Source organism: Notamacropus eugenii, chromosome 6 (genome assembly GCF_028372415.1).
Source record: "Notamacropus eugenii isolate mMacEug1 chromosome 6, mMacEug1.pri_v2, whole genome shotgun sequence".
NCBI classification, from domain to species: domain Eukaryota; kingdom Metazoa; phylum Chordata; class Mammalia; order Diprotodontia; family Macropodidae; genus Notamacropus; species Notamacropus eugenii.
The window spans coordinates 151,102,689-151,121,449 of record NC_092877.1 but is presented as its reverse complement, the minus strand read 5'-3'; the positions used below and the strand labels follow the sequence as shown (position 1 = coordinate 151,121,449).

The following is an 18,761-nucleotide window of genomic DNA, read 5'->3' as shown; positions in this document are numbered from 1 at the left end:
GTGAAGGAAAAAATCTGCATCTCCAGTTTTCAGAACACTGCAGCAGCAGGTTCCAGTTCCTTGAACTTTGGGACCAGAGGCTGAGGAGGGCACAGTGAATGTGAGAGGTCCTGAGACCCAAGTTTTAATGTTGGTTGGGCCACTTACTACCCATGTAACATCAAGGAAGTCACTTAATGTGTCTGGATCTCAGTCTTCCCACTTGTAAAATGAAAAGACTTGTACCAGATGACCTCAAACATCCCTTCCAGCCCAACTTCTATGATCTTGTAGGAGAAACACCTTCCTTTTGACGTCCTATTTAAGCACCTTTATTAATTAAAAAATAAAAGTGTGAGGACTAAGCTCTGACATCACGACAGCTCCACACCTAAGAGGGGAGACAAGAGAAAGCTGAGCTGCATTTCCTTCTTGAGCCAGACTGAGAGGTGAGCTGTGATGTCTCAACCATGGAACTAAGCCAGAACACAAGGACACCCAGTAGCAGATCCAGACTTGCTGGCCCCACGGAGATTACAGAGCTTGGCCCCAAAACACAGAAGAGTGTGAACATGTAAGAGATGCTGAGCATTCCGCTGTCTTTCATTTCAGATGAATGCCTGCATTTCCCCAAGTCTGGCCTGACTCCCACTCCTGGTGCTACAGAAGAGAGGGTTCAACAAATACTTAGGGAAACTCAGGTTTGTGCTACAGAAAAATAGCCCGTGTCACCTTTTTGGAAACCATGATGACCAGCTCCTTCTGCCCCACCTTCTGGCGTTCCTTTCTGCCAAAACTAACTGAACGCACTGTGGTCTAATCACACCAAATAAAAAAGGCTGAGGATGAGATACAACTCCCATAAACAGGAACTTTATTAAACTACATGATGCTGAAGAACATATAAATGGTCCATTAAATACATTCAGTTCATCTTACACAAATCTGTATAGAAATTTATTTACATTTTCTGGAACTCACTTAAATTATTTTTCTTCCAAGCTCACTACCAATAAAAGGTAATAAAAATCAATCACCTGCTCATGCAGATGAACATACAGAAGACAGATAGGACTAAGACCTCATTTCATAGGAAGTCCACACATGGGAAGTCCCAAACAGCTTATAAGATTTTCAAGCAAAATCTCCCCTTAAAAGTGTATTCTTTCCATCTAGCATTTTCATTAAGGCCCACACTTCCAGATGCTCTGGGTTGGTTCCTAAGAGCAGACCCCAGGGAAGAGAGAGATTTCAATGGGACTGTCTTTTCTTTCTTTAAGTCTGGTGGTGGATGGTCACCTTACTTAAGTCACAAAGTTCATCCTGTCCCACTTGGCTGGTTTATGGAAGTAAAAGGTAATAAAATTCATTTTGTCTCACAACACATTCCACTGAAGAAGGGGAAGAGTAACGTGGTGAAGTCAATAACTCATCAGCACTTGCCTTACATATACTTGTCACTGTTGGATAGAAAATAAGGATTTCGCTAATAAGTAAATAAAAAGGTGACTTAAAAAAATAAAATAAAAAATAAGAATTACCTTTAGGTCCCGATTGACATAAATTTACTCTCAAAGGGAAATGGAAAAGGGCATTTGGTAAAGCTCGTTAAGGCCCAAACCTTTCGTTATGTATGAAGCCTGATTTTTATCCCCCTCCTCTTTTGTCCCTGCCGATAAAAATTCTTTTGAAAGCAATGCTTGCCTATCAAAAAGTTGGCTTTTGTTTTTCTTTTAAATCTGGATTTGGCCTCTAAAAATTCAAAAACCATACCAAAAGGAAAATGCTTAACTCATAAAGCACCATGTCACAGACATTATCTCTCCATGCGATCACATAAAAAGACCAGCTACAAAAGATTTTCCCCCATCTCTCTAACCAGAGTTTACACAAAATACAGCAGCCTTCTCATAATTTTACAGCAAATGAACAAACTGGGGAAGGGGATGGACGATTAGAGAGTAAAATATTAGTCCTTAGCACTGAGTTATTAACCTCTGCTGGATTTGGTTCTACAAACATTTCAAACACTGGGCACTTTCTGAAGTACAGAAAACTGGGTGGTGATTGTGCATGTGGCTGCCTAAACTAAACTAAAACACCAGCCATGGACTTTACCCTAAAGAGGCTCAGGCCTGCCCAATACTCCCAGTGTCTGCTTTTCACCCACCTCAGTTTTTAAATATAAGATACTGTATGTAGCCCAAAGGGAGGAGTGGTTTTCTGGCCAGCAGAGATTTCTCTTCCTCTCCCTTTTCTCTCTCTCTCTCTCTCTCTCTCTCTCTCTCTCTCTCTCACACACACACACACACACACACACACACACACACACACATACATGCACCGAAAACACATCTGCACTCATGCACATGGAGCTATAACCATGCTGTGAATTTGTTGAGATGAAGTCAACCATGATTCATCATCACCTTTGGGGTTTGCAGGCCAAAAGGTCCTCCTGCCAGCAAAAGGGCCCTGAGAGAGGCACGGGATTAAAGGAAGACAGCAAAGATCTTCATATTAAAGTCATTTTTCCTCCTGTACTGTTCTTTGGGAGGCATTTCACTCAGAAAAGGAAATTGGTAATATTTAACTTATATCATCTTATAAAATAAGTCTTTGTCATACAAAAACTGGCCAAAGTTCTGTAACTTGTTACATATAAGAAGTTCATCTTCTATTTCAAAGTCCTCTCTCTTTTTTCTTTTTAGAGAGGTGGAGCATTTGCTCACATGCACCCACCCCAAAAGCTCAGTTGGGTACCAGGTCCTCAGCTCCATCACAGCAGCATTAAATCTATACATTCCTATTGTTCTTTTACCGCGGGACGGACACAGGAGTACTGACATGGTGCTTGGTCCTTGGAGGAGGTTATACCTTAAAAGGCTTTACAGTGAACAGACTTTGAAGCCAACCCATGCACTGGGTCATGTGGAATGAAGACAGCCAGTGCTGACATCCCACTATCAAAATCTGTCCACATATTCCCCAAACCAGAGAGGTGGTCTGCAGAGGAGAATATACCCTCTTCATTTCCATAATGGATTCAGAATTTTCCCCAGTGTCGTCCTATTTGAATCATTTCGTTTCAGAGAAGATTTCTCTACCATGCCTCTCCCTTTCAAAGGGGCTTCCTCTTTAATGCCAGTGCTCCCACTGGGTTCAGGGCACTTTGGAGCAGTCCTCGCACTGCTGGTTCGCCTCAAGATACCACCATTCTTGGTTTGGGTGTCATCTGAAGTTGTCTTTATCCTCAGCTGCCTCTGAGAGGCTGCCCGGGTGATACTAGGTACCTTAGAAATAGGAGATGAATCAGTTTTCAAACGCCTAGAAGAGGAGGCAACTGTGTTCCGGGCAAAGCTTGGAATAGGCGGTGGGGGCCGAGGGATAGTAACAGGTGGGGGGGGCTTGGGCACTTCCTCGACATCCTCTGTTTCCTGAGGGTTGGTACGGCAGATCTTTGTCTCATCTGCCTTTGCTTTGGGGAGATTCCTGATTGGTTTGGCGCTGGGTTTCTTGAGGGAGGTCTTATGTTGCAAAGGAGAGTCCTTCCCCAAGCGGGTGCTGCTGGATGTAATATTTCCTCTGTGTAACCTCTGCTCTTCTGCTGCTACAGCTGCTGCTACCGCCACGCCAGAAGGCCTTCGGGGGGACGTGTCTGCAGTGCCTTTGACTGAGCTTCGGCGGGACAGTCGCGTATCGGTGCTGCTGCTGGCCTCCCGAGGGCTCGTCCGGGCTGGTACTTCAAGCCGTTTCCAGCTCCCTGAACCTCTGCTGGATTTGGAGATGGGGACCACCTTACGCATACTCTCATTTTCAGAGGCATTCAGGGTCCGCACTGGTTTGGAAGAAGGCCCCAAGCTACGCCGCACACTCCCAGGTTTGGAGGTACCTGTAGGTGTGTCTTTCAGGGAGTTTCTCTTTGGCCCTGCTGCCTCTTTCCCTTTGACTACTTTATCCTTGGGCAGGCCACATTTGTAGCCAAGCTCATTCCTTCCAACAGCAAAGGCACAGTCCTCCCTGGTGGGACTGAAATTTGGCATAGAGGGAACGCTCCTGGTCTCTCCCTCCATGTCACCAGTACCAGAAGATATGGAGCCATTCACTGTTTTCTCCTCTTTTGACTTGCTGCTTCCCATTTGGGGATCATTTCCTTCTGAGCAATCCAATGTCAAGGAACAATCAGTGGTATCTGAGATGTAGACAATAACCCCAGCCTCCTTGTTTTCGGACTCACTTGTTTCTGCGGATGGAGAGACTACACTGCGAGGCACTATAACATCAACTGCCATGTCCTTGAGGGCCGAGTTGCCATTTTCATTTTCCATCACTTCTTTAGAGTCTTGGCCATCGGGCACCAGGACATCATCGGCAGCAGTAAGGGATGGCAAGCTTGCATCATCCAGTGACTCCGATTCTACCAGACTAGAGCCCTCCGAGATAAACCTTGGTGACTCCTCTTGTTTCACTGGCTCCTGGAGGTCAAACTGGATCAAGTTATGAACTAGTTCTCGTTCTTCAATCCCCATGGTCAAGGTGGACAATGGAGGCACATCAGGCCCACTGTTTCTTTGTAAGTTATTATTGGCATGGTTCTGTGGACGGCAAAGGATGGCATTAGAATTCTCCAGACATGGATTGGGAAGCTGGCCAGGCTGAATCAGAGGTGGGTTATTGCAGTCCTTCTCAGCCTCATCAGTCTGATGGAAGCTTAAGTGGTTGGAGTTCACATCCTTTGGCCCTGTGGGTTCCATCCAGACCACCAAAGGCCTGGATTGCCTTGTGCCAGTTCTAGGAAGGCTGTTGAATTTGTTCAAGTTCTCCCCCGTGGAGGTCTCTAGGAAAGTGAGCAGCTCTCGATTTGCAGAGGTGCCCAAGGAGAGCCGGGAGCGGCGGGAATTAGGGGCCCGGTGGGAAGGGCTGATGGGCCTCTGATGCAGGAAGGGGAGGGTATCTTCGAGGCTCTTCTTTGTCAGCAGCTCCACATCATTCTCGCTGCTGCTCCTCCCAAAGCCCCCGATCTCACCAGCGGCCCAGGAACGCCTTTTCTCTTCCAATCCCTTCAATTTCTGTAGCTGGCGGAGTTCTTGCATTTCTCGGTCCCTGTTGTCCTACAGAGCAGAGAGAAAAACCCCATGAGGGGATAATGATAACACTAAGATCACTAACGTTATCTCATTATAATCCTAATAAGGAGGTGACATGATTTCTCCCATTTTACAGACAAGGTAACTGAAGTTAAGAGAGGCGGGTGACTTTCCCAGGGTCACACAACTAGTAAGTATCTAAATCAGGATTTGAACTCAGTTCTTTCTCATTCCAGATTCAGAGCTCTACCCCCTATGGTGGACATGTTTATAGTTTCTAGAACTTAGTATCTGAACATGACATTCATTCATCCTTGCTTGGTGTAAGGTTAATGTAAGGTTAATGGTGAGTGGGGGAAAGAGTTAAAGATCTTCCCCGCCCATTAATAGGCCTCAGATACCTTTTGCTAATTTCTACTGAGGCACTGGGTCTGAAAAGTGTATGTATATACTCTGAGGTGAGGTTTTACTTCGGAGTTTACTCATTGGAAGTATTTGGCCAGATGAGACTCTGGGAAGCCATGAAGGAGACCCCCCCCCCCAACTTTGAAAACCCAGATGCTGGTGCTTCTCTTAAGTATGTATGTATGTAATGGTCAGACAATTGGATCTATCTATCTATCTGTTGATCTGTAATGTATGTATTGCTTAAGGTCAGACATTTGGAAGCCCTGTCTGTTGATCTTTATTTCTCTGTATTTTCTCTGAAGTTCAGGATGCTGACTTTTTTCCCTGAACTAAGTGAATGATATATATGCTTGATTAAAGTAGATTGCTAACCCCTCAAAGGTTGCTTTCCTTTTAGAAAAGCAGATCTAAGAATCTGAACAGCAGGCCCTCCTGTGTATGCCAGGGTCCTTGCTGTTACACTAAGTGCCAACTATGTAGACTCTCATGCATTCTAAACTTGCATTCCTTCTATGGAGCTAATGTTCATATAAAGCTTTAAGATTTACAAAGCACTTTATCATGACTCAAGAGGACTGAAGATGTCATATGTGTCACACCTGCTGCCAGTGAGGCAATAAACCTTAAAATACAAAAATAAGACAGGGATTTCTGAATTTGTTTTGCTGGATTATGTATATTTGTTAAGCTGCTTTTTCTTTTCTTTTGAAAAAAATTGTTCAATGTGGGATGAGGGAAAGGTAAATGCTTGTAAAAATTTAGTTTTTTTAAATGGGCATTTAAGTTTGTTTCTTTTTTTTAAGCTCCTTTAAAAAGTAATACTCTTCATGAAATGCAACACAGAAATACCACCACAGAAAAAGTACCTTTCCTCTTTGGGCTAGCTCTTCTGCTGCTGCAGAAATGTGTCCTCTAATTCCCATCCTACTTCTCACCAGGGAGGTGAGTCAGTCATCAGCCCTTTGCAAGCTACTGTAAGCAGCATTACCCTCTGCACCCCCAGCAGCAATACTTCAGGTTAAAGGTGATGAGCTTGTAGTATATTTCTGTCCTACAAATTCATGGCTCTTGATAACCAAGAAAAACTAATCATTAGCCCTTTAAAATCAATGATGACAATGACTGGAATTTCCCTTCCCCTTCAGCACAGGGCCCTCTGGCTGAACTTCCCTAGTTCTCCTTGGCCCTCCCCTTAGGTGGCCTGGCTCTTCCTGCAGGGGCTCTAGTCCTGGCTCGTCTCCTCTCCTCCCTCCCTTCTCCTGGTCCAGCTGTGACAGGGTGGAGGCAAACTCCCTACTTCCAGGACAGCTGTGCTGAGACTATTAAGCAGGTGGCCTCATTTAAAGGGGAAAAAAAAAAGCTATTGGATTCCAGCTGGGAATAGGGGGCCTTTGAAAAAGCCGATGTCTGTGCTTCCTCTTCTATCCTACTGCTGAGCTCACTGCTTGGACAAGAGCGAGTCAACGTGGCCACAAGCTGTGCATGCTTTCTGAGCTGGAAAGAGACAGAGAAGGTGTAGTAAGGGGAAGCCTGTGCCTCTGATTTAACTGGAGGAAGCACTTCTTAGGCCTGGGAGAAACTGGATCAGTCTGAGATTGGACATAGTCCAAGTTAAATGAAAGGAAAAAATAAATGGCTAATTCTTCTGATCTCTTAAGTGAATGGAAGCAGGAAAGATGGGTGACTTTTTTTTAAATAGGATCACTGGTTCTTTTTTTTTTTAACCACTCCTGAATCAGCAGGCATCTATCAGGGTCTTTTTTGCTCTAGGGCCTGGCTTCTAACATGAGAACATGAGCTTTCAGAGGGCAGAAAATGTGACGTTTTCTTTAGACAGCCAATGTGCTGAGCACCAAATAAAAATAATACAAGACCAGTACATAGCCAAAAGACTGTGTGGATCTGACTTTGAGGACTCCAGATGCTGGCCATGGAATTTGAGTCAGAAGAGAAAGACAAGTGCAGGTGCATAGGCACCCTACAGTAAGCCCCACTTGTGCCGGAGGGACATTATGGACCCACCCCAAAATGACTTTTGCCAGTGATCCCTGTTGGCATAAATAAGCCTTGCTCATTTACTCAGCCGAAAATGGATTTGATCTATTTGTTTAAAAAAAACCCTCAAAACAACAGAACACTGGCCTCCTGATGATGCAAATGGCCTCTGGACCAGGATGACAGCCAGTTCTCAATAAGCCAAACCCAAGTGAACTGGCATTCTTTGCCATACACTGCTAACTAAATTCAAAAATTCCTGAAAGTAGAAGTGCTGAGCTGATTTTCTGCCTCAGGCAAAGGATCACGTTAGAAAAATGGAAGAAAAAAATCAAACTCTTCCATGTTAGGATAACTTCCAATCCTACTTACCTTAACAGCTTTATCAAATTTGGTACAAAAGTCTCTAAAGATCTGAAGGCATTCGTCCAACTTCATAGTTTCTTTGTCTTCACAGAAAAAGTCTATGAGGGCATGAGCCTCCTTCTGGAGCTCCTCTCTCCAACTCTCTAGTTCCTCCAACTTTTGTAGAGCAAACTAAAGAAAAAGAAAACAGTGACGGCTTAAGCAAATAAACTGGTTAGATGCTCAGGTCTGAGATTCACATTATCCTGGCATCCCCACTGAACCAGACACTAAACTAATTAAAAGACACGGTATGGGCCCTGGCTTTCTCAGTTACTGTCTGTGTGACTTCAGCCAAGGCCCCTTCACTTCTGGAGGCCTCAGTTTCCTCGTCTGTAAAATGAGAATCTTGGAAGAGACGATCTCAAAGGTCCCTTCCAATTTTACATTCCTTGACTCTGTATGATACTTGTGGCCCCAAAGGAAAGTTCAAGGCCAGGAAGAGGTCAGGTTTATTGTCAGTTTGGAAAATTCTAAGAAAAAAAGGGAAAGAATTTATCTCAAATGGGACCCCTGTGATGTAAGCTGGATCCTATGGGGGAAAGGAAAAATAGAGGAGCAGGGGGAGAATTAGAACAAACTAAACAGATTTTTAATCACAAAATCCCTATCTGGGTTCACTCCAAATTATTGGGTTGCCTTCCCCTATGGCTGCCTCGATACATATCCATCAAGTCACTTCAAGATCCATACCATCATCATCAACACCTGGCTGAGCATATGCATTTAACAGAAGAGTCCAAATTGCTCTGGACTGGGATAGCAGTCAGTTCTCAGTAAGCCAAACCCCAGTGAACTGTTATTCTTTGCCACATGCTGTTAACTAAATTTTTTAAAATAACCAACTAATCCAGGTAATTGGAAGAATTTTAATCTCAGCTCCAAATTACTTGGAGAGTCCCTCAACGGGTAGAGATGGGCTCGTAAACTACCTGGTGGACAGCAGCTCAGCTCCAAATGACTGACTAATGTCTGCGGATCTTCTCTCTTGTTCTCAGGTGTTTGTTTTCTCCAGGATAAGATTCCAAGTCCCTAGTAGATTCTGACACTGCCTACTGGAAAATTAATGTGGATTCAGTCTCTACTTGGACAGTCCCCATCTTTTTCTGAGAAAGGATTTGCTTTTCACTTCCTTCAAGAGGCAGCATCCCCTGAAGCAAGGCAGGGAGGTAGGAAGTTGGAAAGGCTAGGCTTTCTTCCAGCCAAAGGGAGAGCAGCCTAGCTCGAAGCTGCCAACATGTTCTGCTCCCTGTAGCTTTCAAGTATTACCAATGGCCAACTATGGTGAGGGATAATGGTGCTGACTCCATATGAGAAGGCCTCAGAAGTCAGCTCATAAAGATATTAAGTGCTAGAGCCAGGTCTTCTGGATATTAAATCCAGCATTTTATCCCCTGTATTTGCTGCCTCCTTTTACCCCCGGCTTGTAGTATGTCATCTTTCCTTTACCTTGATACTAATAAGGAAAAAAATAAAAAACAAAAAAATTGGGTGAGGGGGTGTCTGACCCTATAACTTTATCAGTACATAGCCCTCCCAGTATGGAAGCTCCTTCCCTGATACAGACTGATAGATCCTCTTTAAAAAGAGAACTTAGGGGAAGGACTCGAAACCCTCTGACTCCAAGGCTGACTTTTTTTCCCATGATGCCACGGTACCTTTCTAGAAAAAACTACATTTCAAACTGTGTGTGTTTCTTTCTCTGCTGAGAGATATGGAAGGTGGGGGAGAATCAAGTTATAGGTGATGACCCTAAGATGAACTGCTATTTAACTGTTCTTAAAGAAGCTATCACCCTTTGACCTTCAAAACAAAACAAAAACAAACAAAAAACAAGACAGGGAGGTGAACAACAATAAAAACACATCAAAATAACATTCCCCATTTCCCACTTCAGCAAAATTTTGTTCCCGATTATGTCCTTTTTGTGCCCAAACATGAATGGTGACTTTTTTTTTTTTTACTGTTGTTGTGAAAAGATGTCAGAAAAGAAATAGGAAAATGAAAACTATTTAGTAAACTAGAATCCTGGGGAAAGTATGCATCTGAACCAGCAGCCCAAGGCAATATAGTTGGAGGGTGTGTGCAGTACAGAGTATCTTTAGGGAGAGAAAGTATGAATATGAGGGCATAAATCTTTGCATGTCACTTTCCCAATGGGGGATGAAAATGGACTAGTGCCAAAAAATAACTCAATCGAAGTAAAATAGGCCTCCTGACAAGACCATGCATGGCAGGTTAGCTCTGCCTTGTTGGTCTGCTCTGTAGTTCTGGGGATGTAAGGAAGAAGCCAAAACAAACCAAAGTCATTCCCTAAGTTGGGGGACAAATTCTATAGAAAATATTGATAAAAGAAAAATATAACCCTGATTTGAAGTAATCTTACCAAGACTTAATTTTCTGGGCTGTATTTAAATGTTATAAACAGTAAAAATTTAAAGGCAACTCCTTCCACACAAAAAAAATCCCCAAATAACTAAGGTCCACCAGGAGGTGCGTTTATTGGCACAAAGGCCAACAAATTAAAATCTGAATGCTAAAATAAAACTTAACTCTAATTTCTTGAGACACTGAACAGACTTCAGTACCAAAAGGCCAAGACACTTAAGACCGATGCTAGTTTGGAAATGTCCATGCAATCATAACTAATAATGAAGACTTTCATCATTAAGAAGTTAATATTTAAGTCAAACAATCAAAACTGGATGTGACAAAAACGGAAAGATGCAAGTGGTAGCAAAGAACTGGAAATTGAAAGAATGCCCACCAGTAGGGGAATGGCTAAACAAGTTGCAGTATATGACTGTGATGGAATACTATTGTGCTACAAGAACTGACAAGCCAGATGGTTTCAGAAAAACCTGGGAAGGCTTACGTGAATGGATGCAACGTGAAGTGAGGAGAACCAGGAGAAGATTATACACAGTAACAGCAACATTGTAACAATGATCAACTGTGAAAGACTTAGCTATGATGATCTTAGCTACAATGCTCCAAGACAATTCCAAAGGACTAGAACGGATGAAGTCTGAGTGCAGACTGAAGCATAATTTTTTTCACTTTATTTTTCTTGCAACATGGCTAATATGAAAATATGTTTTGCATGATTTCACATGTATAACTGATAAAATAGTTCTTGCCTTAACAAATGGGTGAGGGAGGGGTAGAAGAGAATTCAGAACTCAAAAAAAAATTTTTTTAATGAATCCCAAATAGGAATAAATCAAGCTTTCCCTAAAATGATAAGTGTTATCTACATAAAATCATCAACAAGCATTATCTGTAATGGGGAAAGTTAGAAGCCTTCCCAATAACATCAAGGTTGAAGCAGGGATGTCCATTATTACCACTATTATTCAATATTGTACTAGAAATATTAACTATAGCAATCAGAGAAGAAAAAGAAATTGAAGGAATTAGAATTAGTCAATGAGGGAACAAAATTGTCACTCTTTGCATATGATATTGAGTGGGATAGGTTTAGTGAAGACTTCTCAGATTGTAATTCTTCTCCCAGGGGTGAGGTAAGACTGAGAGGCTCAAGGTTACTATATTTTTGGAACAGAATAATTCCATATAAGGATATAAAACTATGTAGTACATTAGGGTCTCAATGATTGGATAAAGTTTACCTAATTCTTCAATGTCTTCATTTCAAAAGGGATTGGTTAGATTTCGTGTCTAGAATGTAAGATCATATTCTCAGCTAATGAGGATAATGGTCAGTGGGGGGGGAGGGACTTGCGTTAGAGTCTATATAAATCACTGCCTTTTCTTTGTCTTCGGCTTTCCTACTCCTACAGGTGAGCCCCGCTTCTCGAGAATCGAATAAATCTCTTTTCTGTCATCACTTTGAGAGGCCTCTGAGTAATTGATTTATGTAGGGACCTGAGCCATCCCACACAATATGATGATGCACTTAGAGAATCCTAGAAAAATCAACTAAAAAAAGTATTTGCAATAAATAACTTTAGCAAAGTCACAGGATATAAAATAAACCCACATAAATCGTTAGCATTTCTATACATTCCAATAAAGTCCAACAGCAAGAGATAGAAAGAGAAATTCCATTTAAGAAAACAATATATAATACTTGGGAGTCTAACTAGCAAGAGAAACCCAGGAACTATATAAACACAATTACAAAACACTTTTGCTCAGGAGTAGGCTGAGCCAATATGATAAAAATGACAACTCTATCTAAAAACAAATGCCAAAAATATAGTTTTTTAAAAAGAAAATTCAAATAAAAAAAAGATAAATGGTACGTCAAGTGCCCTACAACTCGAAAAAAATGGCATAAAAAACTTTCATTAAGGATGTCTATGATCGGAAAAGGGTAGAGAATAGTCATATAAGGAGAGTGAGAGAAAGCATCTGATAAACAGCATCAGTGAACAGAGGGCTAAAGTTGAAGTTGAGACTACCTTGATTCAAACACCATTTATGACAATTACTAGTTATGAGATAAAGAACTGACCTGTAATTTCACTGAAATAGGGGACTCCTCACTAGAAGGTTAGCACCTTCTCTACAACTTAGGAGAATGCCAATAACCACAAACTTCCAAGATAGTTCTCAGAATCAAATAATGTAATGTGTAAAAAATGTTTTGCAAAATCTTGGAGCATTATATAAATGTCAACTATGGTTACTATTATTATAATTTTAGGATATTAAAAACATAAGGGTACAATGGGCATTGTACAGATGTGCCCATTGTACATCTATAGAAGGATGTGAATGAAAAGTTACATGGAAGGTGAGATTTTCATTTGTGTTGGCTGTCAAAACCAGCCTGAACTAGGAAGAACCCACCCTCGTAGATTCTCTTACCATCTCCCACATCTCACAGTGCTAACCTTACATGAGTAAGTAGCATTAGAGCCTTACCCTAGCCTACAAGTGTGAAAAGTTGCCACTTTTGTTTTTCACTATGGGAGATAAAAGGTATATGTCAGACTATATAATTAATGAGTCACAGGGAGCTGTCACAAACATGTCCACTCTGCTATTTTTTTGTTTATGTTATTCTGATCAGCTCATCAGACACACCCAATTAGGTTATTGTACTGAGGGTGTGAATGGGTACAGCTATCCCAGTGCATTCTGTGGCATGAAACCATCCAGCTCTCTCACCGTTTTTTATCTTATAAACAACCAAAGAGAAAAACACATAAATGACTTCCCTTCTCGAAGGCTGATTTCCTCATCTGCAATGCACTAAATTATCTCAAAAGTTGCCTCCAATTTTACCATTCACTATCTATAACTATTACTCATTTCTCGGTACACTGGGTTTAAATCCCATATCTTATGCCTAGTAACTAAACCATTTACCCAACTTTCCTTGGTGTGAATTTCCTCATCTGTTAAATCAGGAGTAGTCAAACTCCAAGGTCACTAGGTTTTTCATCTATAGTCCAAAATCTTAACTTACAGTCAATATTAGGCAGAACAAACATTGGACATGGAAGCAGATGACCTGGGTCTTCTTCTTAATCTGGCTCTTCCACTAAAGACCTGAGTGACCCCAAGCTTAAGTCTCCATTTCTAGCTTACTTCTCTGGGCCGAAGTTTCTCTCTCTGTACAAAGAGGATGGCAGGATAGAAGCTCTCTGATGTCCCATTTCCAACCCCAAATCCTATATTCCACAATAAAGTTTTGCAGTTTTAACCTTTTCTTTCTGTCCTTCAATGCATAAGGAAATGCTAATTTTATTTGCTTTTTTTAAACTTCTGAATTTTAAAAAATAAATGAGAAAAAAATAAATTCTCTGAACTGTGATATAATCTAAAAACTGACAAACCAAACCAGGACAAAAACACCCAGGCACAGATGTGGCAGGACTGAAATCTGACTGACATTCAGAGCATGGATTCATGCAAAGAATGACGTTCAGATCTAATCTCTCATAAATTTTTCCTAATATCACTTGACTTCTCTTATGCTTTCTCAGGATCAAAAGGCAAAGCATTTTGAAAACTTTAAAGTGTTATATAAATTGTGAGTTATTATTATTAATGACAACTCCAATACTTTCTATTGGGAAAAGAATAAAACACCTGTGGGGACTGGGGGTGTGGGGGATGTTTATTCTAAAGTATATAGGTCAATAGGTACTAGAATAAACATTCTCTTTCCTGCCCTGGAAATGTTAATGGAAACCTCCTGCTTCCATAAACACACCTATGCGATTCTGACCAGTCTCAATGCACTCTGAAATTCAGGGACCTAATTCTGAATCCTCCACTAAAATCCCACTCCAAAGCTTCATCCAAGTGTAGAGGTGACCTTGGATTCTCAAAATACGAACCAGCAGAATGTGGGTTCTGGCAAATCCTGCAAAGAGATTTAGAGACCTCCAAAGACAATCTAGTCTTACCCCTTTTACTCTAGATCTGGTGCTCCTTTGAACATGGGCCTGGGAAGAGACTATTACAGTCTGAGTACCAGGATCACCAAATTCAATTTTCCCTCAAGAGTTGGATACCAGTTAATGAGGTCATTTCAGCCCCAGTAAGTCAGAAAAGCCTGAAAGGTCCGTGATCTATACTGGCTTGGGAAGTAGCCGTCTCAATAAAATCAAAGACCTTTTGAAGTGTTGGAAGTATAATTCTGAGCCACTAACAACAAACCTTAATAAAGGCTTTCATTTGTTGATAAAGCTCAGGATCCCGCTGGATATTTTCCTTTAGAGATCTTGTCCGTGCAGACAGTGAGTGAAGTTCTGACTCTGTGTTATCAAGAGATAATCTAAAAGAAGAAAGGCAGAGGTGAGCAGTTAGGATGAGGAAATGTCTCCAGAATATCATGTTTTGAGAATTATCACATGTCCCAGAAGTACATCAAACAAGACCTTTCCTTGTTGGTCAACATCATCAGAACAGAAAGTGAGTTATTACAATAGCCTTCCCTGTGGTTAGACCTCTGTGGGTTTCTTTCCATGCTTTGTTGTGGGGCTTTTTTTGTGTTTTTTTTTTTTTGAGAGAGAGAGAGAAAGAAAAGATGATGACTCATTCACAAATCCAAAAAGTGATAACTGGTTCAAAGAGACTGTGTCATTACTTTGTTCTATACTGACAAACAATCAGAAACTGGAACTTGGGAGTCTACTGCATCAATCTATTGGTATGGTCTCTCATAGGGATCAGAAAAGCCTTATGTGGCAACCTCACCCCCATCCACTCAAGCCCTGTGTTGGGGGTGGAGAGATAGTAGAATGGATAGAGACAGAGACAGAGATCAAAACAGACAGACAGAGACAGAGAGACAGAAAATATTCCTGCTTTCTTCTACTCATTAAAAGCAAACAATAGAAAAACTTAATCCTGAGAAGTAAGAGACAGAGTAGTCTAGTACTTCCTGTACCAATAATGGTATTCTAAAGAAAAAGGAGCCACATGCTGGTTCCAATAAAAAGTAATAGTGGTCACAGTTCATATTTTTATAGCACTTTAAGGACTAGAAAGCACTTCTCTGCTCATAACAACTCTGCAAAGAAAGTAATATAAATTGTGCTGTGTGTATAAGAATACTAAGGATCAGAGAGGTATAACAGTTTGTTTCCAGCTATTAAAAATAGAAATGTCTAGATTTGGATTCATTTCACAGTTTCAGCCAAAAGCAAATTATTTACTAATTCATAAGTATTCAAAATTATATGTTTAACGGAAATGGATAAGGTGACTTTTAGCTATCCAAAAGTTAGCTGAGGAGTACTAATGTCCTAGCAAGGAGACAAGTCTTTAGAGGGCTATTTTCCCTACTACAGTCAACTCTGATTGTGTTCGACTCAAGCACTCTGCCTTCATTTTAATCATTTGTGTTTTCGGTCAACACTAACCTTTTATAATTTCATAATTTTACTAATAATACTGCTTCACTCATTAGAAGCTTTAATTTTCTAACAGACCAACTTCAAGTACATATTTTCACATATTTCTTCCTGTATTCCAGGCACATTTAAACTAATTTAATAAACTTGTATTCTTCCCTGTAGAGCTATAATTTAAAACTAAATCATGAATCTGCTATTGGTTTTTTCTTCTTGTTACGACTATTCTTTGTAATGTCATTTTTAATCAGAGGGGAAAAAAAATTCCTCACAAATTTCTTTCAAAAATTCACATTTCTAATGTAATGTTTTAAATGCTGCAGTATAGTGGAAAGGGATTTTACTCTAGATTTCTTTGACTTCAAAACCAGTGTTACACCGAGCTGCTACCCTTATTAGGGTAGAAATGAGAATAGAGTGATGTAGTCTGTGCTCCCTTTTGGGTGTGGAGGGATTTGAAGTTCTTAACACACTTCTTTTCCTCTTAATCCGATTTTTAAAACTGATCAGGGTATTTTTTTTTAAGCTAGAGCTCACTCTCTTTAAAAAGCTCCAAACATTTCTATTATTGATTCATAAAAGGGGGCGGGGGGGGGGGCCATGCTAAGGAAACACAACTCCATAGGCCAATCAAACAAAGGTCTAAAAGCTAAGCAAGACAAATGTTTTGGAAGATTTTTAATTTCATGCTAAAAACTGGGAACATGTTTCTATTCCTCACAAAAAAGTCAAATTCCCAAATTTTTCCAAGAATCTTCCCTTGCTTACCTGGCAGTATGCTGAACATGACGTAATTTTTCAGAAAAGTTCAGAAGAATAATATCTTTCTTTTGGGCTTCCTGGAACAAAAAAACACAATTTCTTCTCTTTATAGACTTATATGGGAAAGACCACTTGAAAGGAACTTTTTATAACTTCTTGAAAGGACCTTAAAACTTACTAGTACAATTCTCTTCTTGCTATATACCTTGTTACTCTGCTGAGAAAGTGAACTATGATGTTAAGATTTACCAGAACACCTCAAGTTTCAAAATAAATTGTCACTTCCCAGAGCAATTGGCACCTTATCCTGATATGGGATACAATTCCTTGACCCAACAACTGAATGGGAGGAGGCAGGAGTGGTTGAGCAGGGTCCATTGTTTCTAAGAGAATCCAATATTTCCTGCCTGAATGCCACCCATACCTAAGTGTTTGCCTTGAAATGATCAAGATATCTGGCAGCTGTTAAACCAGTTTACAAGGTAAGCTTAATCAGAAGGTGCAAATCATGGAGGTGTCTGGATTCTGTGCCTGTTCAGAGGATGGGAGGTGGGAGGGGAACAATTCCTGACTAATGAAACTTCACCCTACATGGGCAGAGACCCATCCCGATTATGTCAGTGGGAAACAGAAATGAGAACTCCATGTGCAACCCATTTGTGGTTAAAAGAAGAACGTATCTCAAAGGGCTTAAAAATGAGCTTTTCAACCAAGTATGTTGCTAAAATAAATTACTGTCCTCTGAAAATGAAAGCTGTGCTTGTGACATCAAAACTAGTTCAAGTCAGTGGGAGAAAAAGAGTAAAGCAGGTTATCTGGCATCAGATAAACAAATTTAGTGAATGCTTTTCTGTGATAATGAGGACCTAATCACTGGGGGAAGCAAAGGGTTAAGAAGAAATGGCCTTGATTTAAAAATTAAAAGGAAGAATAAAATTTTATTTTGAAAAGGAGGAAATGTGTTCTATCTTAACCCTATCTAGGCAGACAGTCAAAGGCAGGGATGGGAAACCTTTCGCCTCCAGGCCACATGTGACCCTTTAGGTCCTCAAGTGAGATCCTTTGACTGAATCCAAACTTGACAGAACAAATCTCCTTAATAAAAGGATTTGTTTTGTAAAACTTGAACCCAGTCAAAAGGCCGCACCCAAGGATCTAGAAGGAGGCCACATGTAGCTTCAAGGCTGTAGGTTCCCCACCCCTGGAAAATACATGTTGACCCGATTTACTAGGCAACTAGGTGGCCCAGGGGATAGAGTGCCAGGCCTGAAGTCAGGAAGACATCTTCTTGAGCTCAAATCAGCGACGCTGGGCAAGTCACTTTTAACCCTGTTTGCCTCAGTTGTACTTCTGGAAAACGGGCTGGAGAAGGAAATGGCAAAGCATTCTAGTATCTTTGCCAACAAGATCCCAAATGCAGTCACAAAGAGTCAGATGCTACCGAAAAACAACTAAGCAATATATTTGTAACTGAAACCAGAAAATGTCCCTCACTTAGACTCATTTTTAAAGATATTTAACTTAGGTGAAGAGTGGGGAGCACCCAGGTGTCCAGAGGTAAGAGAAGCATTGCAATCCTAATATGTGTTTTTGAACTGGTTAGTATGGCAATTTACAAAGCACAACCCTTTCATAAAAAATCTCTGCTGGGAAATACTCCTCCTCCCCCCAAACAGATCAGTCCTTTGGCTGGCCCCAGAGAGCCACCAGCAATCACTTTTACCTACCAGAGCCACAAAATGGAGTAGATTCATCCCTGGTTTGTTTGCTTTCGTGTCTGCTAATTTGAGCAGTGAAGACAATTTGAAACCCACTGCATTGCCAGCATAACCTCCCTAAAGAGGGAAAAAGCAAAAGAAATGTCGATATGTACCTTCTGCAGATCGCCACACCGAAGCACAAAAGCCTTATTTCCATTCAGAAGCAGACTTACCGCATTCATAATATTTCCAGCCTGGAGGACTAAGTGCAGGACAGAATGTAACTCTTCACAGGACATCAGCTCTGGAAAAAGGAAGAGGAGGAAGGTCTTGTTAGCTCAAATCTTCACCCCTAATCCACTTTTATCAGACTGGCATCTAAACTGTACTTGCACACAAAACGAAGAGGGGATTAAAGCATATATAAAACAGGGCATTTTTGCATATTACAAATTCATTTCCCCAACCAGTACTAGAAATCCACCAGTCCCATTGGCTTAGATTGCAAACATACCAGGATTTGTGGTGGAGAGCACTATTCGTAACTTACAAAATACTCAATGGGCAAAGTTTGCAAATATGAGAAA

At 41.0% G+C, this 18,761-nt stretch overlaps 1 protein-coding gene across 2 annotated transcripts in view; it reads right to left on the bottom strand.

Annotated features, from left to right (window-relative positions):
* Positions 1-825: 825 nt before the first annotated feature.
* Positions 826-18,761, bottom strand: part of FHDC1 (FH2 domain containing 1) — a 56,024-nt gene continuing 38,088 nt past the window's right edge. For both annotated transcript variants that reach the window (XM_072621277.1, XM_072621278.1), the window contains exons 7-12: positions 18,408-18,478; positions 18,202-18,309; positions 16,481-16,551; positions 14,514-14,631; positions 7,842-8,006; positions 826-5,090 (exon numbers count right to left, since the gene is read on the bottom strand). In XM_072621277.1, the coding sequence (XP_072477378.1) occupies positions 3,009-5,090; positions 7,842-8,006; positions 14,514-14,631; positions 16,481-16,551; positions 18,202-18,309; positions 18,408-18,478 (2,615 nt within the window). In that variant the 3' untranslated portion in view covers positions 826-3,008. The remainder of the gene's footprint in view (positions 5,091-7,841; positions 8,007-14,513; positions 14,632-16,480; positions 16,552-18,201; positions 18,310-18,407; positions 18,479-18,761) is intronic.